Source organism: Notolepis coatsorum (assembly GCF_963971535.1).
Source record: "Notolepis coatsorum genome assembly, chromosome: 20".
NCBI classification, from domain to species: domain Eukaryota; kingdom Metazoa; phylum Chordata; class Actinopteri; order Aulopiformes; family Paralepididae; genus Notolepis; species Notolepis coatsorum.
Genome location: NC_140184.1, coordinates 25,954,454 through 25,963,201, shown reverse-complemented (window position 1 = coordinate 25,963,201; position 8,748 = coordinate 25,954,454). Strand labels below are relative to the sequence as shown.

Sequence of the window (8,748 nt, the reverse complement as noted above, 5' to 3'; positions counted from 1 at the left end):
CACACACACACACACACACACACACACACACACACACACACACACACACACACACACACACACACACACACACACACATTAAGTATACCGTAAAATACAAAAGTGTTTCCATTTCAGGATCTTCAAACTGGCTTCTTGAATGACAGCGTTGAAGAGGGTTGATCACATACCCGATCCACAACAGAGTAATGCTATATGGTTATGGTAATACTGGAAAACATGACACGTCCCCCACCACCACTTTGAAGCCACAGCCCAGTGACATACAGTAAACTGTAACTCTCCAACATCCAATCTGACGAGGAAGACTCAGATACACCCTGTTCAAAGGCCAAGGCAGCACAGCGGGTTGCTGACAGCGTATAGCAGGAGGGAACACCTGCTCTTCCTCAGTGTGAGTGTGTGTATGGAGTTGAGGCAGTAAGATGTCTTGTCGGGCTATCATAGCGGTGCTGGCCCTGGCATGCGGGGTGTCCGGCCAGTTAGACTTGGAGACGAGGGCCACAGAATTCCTGCAGAGGTTCGATGAGAACGCCACAGACCTTATGTACAAGTACTCACTGGCATCATGGGCCTACAATACTAACATCACCGCTGAGAACTCAGACGAAGTGGTAAGTGCCTGGAGAGTGTCCCGCTGTTACCCCAGCAGATCGTTTTTTGTGGAGCAGGAATATTCTCTTCTGTAAATTTTAATGTTTTATCTTTGCCCAGCACCAGTGATGGGAGTGGATGTGACCGTCATTCTTGTATCATATCGTATCATAGGTAATCAAATCATGAAAACAAAATGAGCTATCTCATATTAATGTGTCTCTTGTCTCCCCCACCAGGCGGTGCAAGGGGCTATCTGGGGAGAGTTTTACAGCATTATGTCAAAAGAGGCTGAGTCCTTCAACATCACTCAGATCAATGATCCAGAAATCAAACTACAGCTCATCTCTCTGCAGGACAAAGGCTCTGGGGTTCTCTCTGATGATAAAGCTGAACATGTAAAAAACATGCTTCACTTATTGTATTTCTGTTCTGTTGTTTTGTGTTCTACACAATATACGTATACGTCTGTAATCTGTGCGTATATATTAAGTAATGTGTGTTTATATTATGTTTATATATGGAGTATGTGATTAAATATGGAGTAATATAGGTTTACATATAATAATATGTGCTTATATATGCAGTAATATGTGTTAATGGGTGTTTGATGTAAAGGCCACAATCAATTTCATGGACAGAAAGAAATCAAAATTCCATATTTTGCAATTGGATCTGAGTTTTATTCTACATAATGTCCTATAGCCCTTTGTCAAATAAACAAAATTAAATGTTTTTTCTTTCAGCTGAACAAGATAATGAGTGAGATGAGTACAATCTACAGCACAGCGACGGTGTGTATGCTGGACGACCCCTATAACTGTCAGACTTTGGAGCCAGGTATACACACTGTTGTGGAATATTCTAAATGGGCCAAGACAGTAAGCTGTAGAAATGCAGACGAATCAATTTGTATATGAAAATATAGAACATCGTTTATTTCTGTTTCCATGGCCATAGAAAATGATCAGTTTATCATCAGAGACACACAAGCGTCTGACCAGCAAGTGACAAAGAGCTCTTGGTCAGACATACATTGAATACATAATCGACATGACGTACATAAGATACCAACTTAATAATAAAGATGAGAAGAATGAAAACAAAAGACGGGTCTATGGATTTGTTATGTCTTCACACACAAACTGGAGTCCAGGCCAAATGTATTATCTCCTCAACCTTGGTTGTTGCCATAAGAACACTGTTAAGACTGTCGCCTAGTGTCTTTGCCTAGTCAGACTAGTTAAAGCTTTGTACAGAGAAATATGTATTTAACACAGAACTACAACATGATAATATTTTCCTATCACAACACCAACATTTAATGCCGGACTATGGCAATTAATGTGACTGCCTAGTATGGACAGCAAACGTCAAATATAGTGCTATTATATTATTATTATTATAAGTAGGGCTGTCAAACGATTAAAATATTTTATCGCAATTAATCACATGATTGTCCAGAGTTAACTGTGATTAATGTGCATATTAATTGCACATTTTCTATCTGTTCAAAAGGGATATTTTTATATATTTACATATTTTATCAACATGGGAGTGGACAGATATGCTTGCTTTATGCAAATGTAGATTTATTAAATTGAATAAATAACCACAATTACAAATATTGTCCAGAAAAACAAAGGTACTGCATTTAACATCAAATAAATATGCTCCAAATAATCATAACATGAACAAGCCCAATAGGCAACAACAGATGGCCATATTGACCAGCTAAATGTAACAGTATTCATTCATATGAGTATTCACACAATGTAGTGTCAACACTTCACTAAAACATACCCTGTTTTATTTATTTATTTATTTTATAATTTACAAGAAATAAATTAGTATATACATTAGCATGCAACGGCCCACATGTGGGCCCTCTTGAGGTTGATTTTCCCACCGGCACTTTGGCGACTCGGGTGTGCATATTTATTTATACAATATATATATCGAATTAAAGCCCTATTTGTTGCCTGTCAATAGCCGCTTCAGGTGACAAAATCCGTTCAGCGAGTTACATGCCGATATGTGAGGCGTGCGCCAAAGTACACAGCAGAGTCAGATTACCACCCCCGACTCCCGGGGCTCTAGCTCCGTCAATCATTTGGCGATCTCGAAAATTATTGGACAGGGTTGTAGCCAATGAGTGTCGTTTTCCAAAGATATCCCATGTGGGGATGTAGGAATCAGGGATCTAGTTGAAAGGTCACGAGCGAAAACAGGAAGAGAAAAAACGCTGAATTAATTTCCTCTATGAGGAAAAGGAAACCAGGAACGCTACACAGTTTACCAAAATCGCTCCTAATCACTCATTTCTCAACGGATTTTTATGAAATTTGGACATGTACTACTTCAGGCTATGGATCCAGGGTGTCTTTTCAGCCATAACAATTTTTGTGTAAATACTACGTATGGACTACTAACTACTACAGAAAAACGTGAGTAACAAGTTTTTCTACAACTCAAGTTCAGACCTGTCACCTATGCTACTCTATTTCATTAGCACTAAAAGTTTACTTTATTGTATCAGAAACTTCAGAATGTCATCTTTCAAAAGAGACCGCAGGCTCATGCATGTGCTATAAGTATAAAGTATAGTATTTTGGTAAAAAAAAAAATTCAGCCCTCAAAAACGAAAACAAAAATTCCACTTTTGGGGGATGTTAGTAAGTCACAAAAAAGTTGCTTTTATTCAAAGTTATTGAGAAGAATTGTTGGTTAACAAGATAGTGCACACACTATATTACAAAACATTAACGTCGCTGTCAGATGAAAACCACTTATATTTCTGTTCTTTCTTATGTTTGGTCATTTAATTTAGTCTTTTACTGGGAATTAATGTTTACATGGTTCTCTATCATTCTCTATCATGTGAGCCAGTTTCATGACATTAGGACCTATGAAACATGTTGAAAATCCAATGTATGCTGGATGAGTTTGTTTTGAATTCCTGAAAAGTTTAGTGGTTTTCATCCGACAATGACGATAAGATTAATATAAACAGACATATTTGTTTCCAGGTGTATATCTGTGTACTCAGTCATGCCGTGTGTGTGTGTGTGTGTGTGTGTGTGTGTGTGTGTGTGTGTGTGTGTGTGTGTGTGTGTGTGTGTGTGTGTGTGTGTGTGTGTGTGTGTGTGTGTGTGTGTGTGTGTGTGTGTGTGTGTGTGTGTGTGTGTGTGTGTGTGTGTGTGTGTGTTGTTATGTTGTACAGGCCTGGAAAATGTCATGTTCTACAGTGAAGACTACTTTAAGCGTCTGCATGTGTGGGAAGGCTGGAGAAAGGTAGTGGGGAAGAAGATGAGACCCCTGTACGAGGACTATGTGGATCTAAAGAATGAGGCAGCCAAACTCAACGGTAATAGAGATCTAAAGTAAACTATGACTTATTCATTTGAAATGTTTTGAATTGTGTTATTTTGATCAATTAGAGAAAAAATGTACTTAGTGCATATGTTGTTCATGCTGACTGAACGCGAGTTCGTGATGAACTATGAAGTAAAAAAAACAAAAAAAAACACACAAATTGGCAGGTAGCCAGGTACAATCCCGATAGGAGACCTCAAATGTCCTTATAAAAATACCTTGGTTAGTTGTTGAATAAGAATGATACATTATGTCCAACGGTGTCAGCCAGAGTTATACCATAATTCATTCATAAATCATTAATTCATTTCCAACGTGAATTAAAACTCTATAGCTACCAAATGATTGCTGTTTTTATTCATAAAAGAAAATATTTTTGGCATAATTATGGGAAAAGATTATCTTTCTCTCTCCGAAGGAGGGTGGGGCGGGTTTGTGTGGTTCAAAATAATCAAGCATGATATAGTGCTTCCAGACACAAGAGTTGACCAGCAAAGGACAAAAACTCAGCTGATAGAGAAGTAGCTGCACCATTGTCACCATTCACCATAGCTATCAATCATCACACTTTGTGGAGATATAACATAACATTGATGACCTGTTTATTAGTAATAACCAGCCAACATTGATGACCTGTTTTAGTAATAACCAGCCAACATTGATGACCTGTTTATTAATAATAACCAGCCAACATTGATTACCTTTTTATTAGTAATAACCAGCCTATATTGATGATATAGGGATGCTCGATATTGGCTTTTTTACCGATACCGATATACCGATATTGTCCAACTCTTAATTTCCGATACTGATATCAACCGATATCAACCGATATATGCAGGGTTTCCCCCCCCAAAAAACTGAATAATTTCAGGTAATTAACATTACATATGTCTTGTTGTGGAATTAACATAACATTATGCATACTTTTGACAATAAATTAAATCAGAATTTGTTCTTACTTGCTTGCCTGGATAAATAAAGGTTATAGAAATGTAAAAAAAGAAAAAACCGATACCGATATTTTCCGATATCACATTTTAATGCCAATATCGGTCGATAATATCGGTAGGCCGATAATATCGGACATCCCTATTTATTAGTAATAACCAGCCAACATTGATGACCTGGTTATTAGTAATAACCAGCCAACATTAATGACCTGTTTATTTGTAATAACTGCAGCCAACATTAACGACCTGTTTATTATAACCAGCCAATATCGATGACCTGTTTATTAGTAATAACCAGCCAACATTAATGATATGTTTATTAGTAATAACCAGCCAACATTGATGACCTGTTTATTAGTAATAACCAGCCAACCTTGATGATATGTTTATTAGTAATAACCAGCAACATTAATGATATGTTTATTAGTAATAACCAGCCAACATTGATGACCTGTTCATTAGTAATAACCAGCCAACATTGATTACCTGTTCATTAGTAATAACCAGCCAACATTGATGACCTGTTTATTGGTAATAACCAGCCAACATTAGTGCTGTTTATTAGTAATAACCAGCCAACATTGATGACCTGTTCATTAGTAATAACCAGCCAACATTGATGACCTGTTTATTGGTAATAACCAGCCAACATTGATGACCTGTTTATTAGTAATAACCAGCCAACATTGATGATATTTTTATTAGTAATAACCAGCCAACACTGATGATATGTTTATTAGTAATAACCAGCCAACATTGACAACCTGTTTATTAGTAATAACCAGCCAACACTGATGACCTGTTTATTAGTAATAATAACCAGCCAACATTAATGACCTGTTTATTTGTAATAACCAGCCAACATTGATGACCTGTTTATTAGTAATAGCCTGCCAACATTGATGATGTTTATTAGTAATAACCAGCCAACATTGATGATATGTTTATTAGTAATAACCAGCCAATATTGATGATATATTTATTAGTAATAACTAGCCAACATTAATTACATGTTTATTTGTAATAACCAGCCAACATTGATGGTATGTTTATTAGTAATAACCAGCCAACATTGATGATATGTTTATTAGTAGTAACCAGCCAACATTGATGATATGTGTATTAGTAATAACCAGCCAACATTGAGGACATGTTTATTACTAATAACCAGCCAACATTGATGATATGTTTATTAGTAGTAAGTAACCAGCCAACATTGATTATCTGTTTATTAGTAGTAACCAGCCAACACTGATTATCTGTTTATTAGTAGTAACCAGCCAACACTGATTATCTGTTTATTAGTAGTAACCAGCCAACACTGATTATATGTTTATTAGTAGTAACCAGCCAACACTGATTATCTGTTTATTAGTAGTAACCAGCCAACACTGATTATCTTTAAAGGTCGAATCTGTAATGTCAGTCAAACAGCGACCATTTGGCAAAAGAGCTCTGTTTGGTATTGTGTTTTGTTAACTTTTTAGTTTGTGTCTGACGTGGGGGTTGGAGTTTAGTAATCCTGTTGAGCCTGAACAGATTATTTACAGAGGCAGACATTGTATGTTGGTCATTTTACCTGTCAGTAACTTATACTGTACATGTCTCCTCTCCTGGCAGAACATAAGGTGTGGCCACCCACAGCAACCCCTCCCCCTATACCCACTGGTTTCCAACCCACACACCAGACAATTCTTTTTTAAACAAAGCGCAGTACCAAGAGGGGCCTTTGAGATTCTACCTAAAAAAAAACGAAAAATCTCTCTCTTTCTCTGTGACTCGTTCACACACAACAGGTTATGAGGACTATGGGGCGTACTGGAGGTCCAACTATGAGACCACTGGATTTGAGGTTGACCCTAAGTACAGGTATACCAGAAATGAGCTGATGACAGATGTCCGTTCCACATACAAAGAGGTATGTCTACTATTGATTAATGTTGACGCATTTGGTTCCCTGTTCTAGAAGTAATAAAGTTAGGCCTTCTCTGGGTCAAATATGGTGAATGTTTTGCTAGGAGGAGATCAGCTAACAGACTGCTCTCCACAGATCCTACCTCTATACAGGGAGCTGCATGCCTATGTGAGGGCCAAGCTTATGGATGTCTACCCAGACCACATTGAATCTGATGGACCACTGCCAGCGCACTTGTTGGGTATGTGTGATGGGGAACTATAGTTCAGAACCATGCATTGAAAATGAGGGTGACCTCAACTGTCTTTTCGAAAATAAATAAAGGTTGATAATAATTCTGTAGTAGCTGTATGAAATACTACAATTTTGTTAACATGAAACCAGGATTGTAGCCCATAATAGTATAGTAGTAATCTAAACAAGCACCCCCCTCCCCCATTAAAAAAAGAAAACATTATTATAATGCATTATAATGGGTAGCGCAGTGGACTAAGCACTTGATCGAATCCAGCTGTCAGCGGTACCTCCGGCTTGGTCTGTCGTCCCTACGCATCCCTACTAACACAATAGCGGGGCTATTGTGTTAGTAGGGACGCGTGTATGCGTGTATGCCAAGTTGTGTTTCCGGGTTCCCGTTTTGCGCTCTGATTGGCCACTGACCTACACGCGTACGCCCCCCCCTCGCTATCGCCTTTGGGGCGTGAGATATAGGAAGGCAGTAATAATAAACACCCTCGAAACAGCTATTACCAGACAATTACAACAGCAGTGGTGCCTGCTTCAAATGTCACGTATTATAGGCTATAAGCCTGTGTAGATCTATTCGGAATAATAAACATTGCCACTCTCTATAGCAAAACATGACACAATGTGATCCTATCTCCGATAGAGCGGCTGGTCGCAGAGACGCGAGTTGAACGAACACATCGGGAGGAGAATGAATGAATGAATGAAAACTTGGGTACAATACAGTACAGCTCAATACACACAATTGTTAAGGGGATGCAGACCAGAGAAAGACTTTTGTCTTGTTTACATCAGGTTCATTCATTCTCCTCCCGATGTGTTCGTTCAACTCGCGTCTCTGCGACCAGCCGCTCTATCGGAGATAGGATCACATTGTGTCATGTTTTGCTAGAGGGTGGCGATGTTTATTATTCCGAATAGATCTACACAGGCTTATAGCCTATAATATGTGACATTTGAAGCAGGCACCACTGCTGTTGTAATTGTCTGGTAATAGCTGTTTCGAGTGTGTTTATTATTACTGCCTTCCTATACCCAGTTAAATCTGTCTTCATATCTCACGCCCCAAAGGCGATAGCGAGGGGGGGCGTACGCGTGTAGGTCAGTGGCCAATCAGAGCGCAAAACGGGAACCCGGAAACACGACTGGGTTGGTAAAAGCATACACGCGTCCTGGTCGTTGTAAACTGCGACTCCTACTGGTTGGTCGGGGCGCCTGTTCAGCACGGAGGGGATCTGGGGGAATTAGCGTGAACCTCTGCACGCGTTACGTTCCCCCAGTGAAACTCCTCGCTGTCAGGTGAAAAGAAGCGGCTGGCGACTCCACATGTATCGGAGGAGGCATGTGGTAGTTTTACACCCTCCCCAGGCCGACAGTGGGGCAATGCACGCAACAACCAGGAAGGGAATTGGCATAACAACTCAATTGGGATGGGTGAAAAATACTTTAACCCTTTCCCTGCCGCACTACCATTGATTGATTGATTGAAAAGTTTATTAACAGATTGCAGAATGGGTACAGTACAGCTCAATACAATTGTTAAGGGGATGCAGACCAGAGAAAGACTTTCGTCTTGTTTACATCAGGGTCCCCCATTTTCAATTCATCATATGACACACACGACATACAGATAGACAGTACTGCTACATCTATACATTTATGACA

The 8,748-nt window shown here is 39.0% G+C and overlaps 1 protein-coding gene across 1 annotated transcript in view; it reads left to right on the top strand.

Annotated features, from left to right (window-relative positions):
• Positions 1 to 425: 425 nt before the first annotated feature.
• Positions 426 to 8,748, top strand: part of ace2 (angiotensin I converting enzyme 2) — a gene marked incomplete at both ends in the record, with an annotated part of 40,799 nt that continues 32,476 nt past the window's right edge. Inside the window, 6 exons of the mRNA XM_084337083.1 lie at positions 426 to 614; positions 834 to 992; positions 1,341 to 1,434; positions 3,818 to 3,961; positions 6,719 to 6,840; positions 6,973 to 7,078. Of these exons, the coding sequence (XP_084193209.1) occupies positions 426 to 614; positions 834 to 992; positions 1,341 to 1,434; positions 3,818 to 3,961; positions 6,719 to 6,840; positions 6,973 to 7,078 (814 nt within the window). The remainder of the gene's footprint in view (positions 615 to 833; positions 993 to 1,340; positions 1,435 to 3,817; positions 3,962 to 6,718; positions 6,841 to 6,972; positions 7,079 to 8,748) is intronic.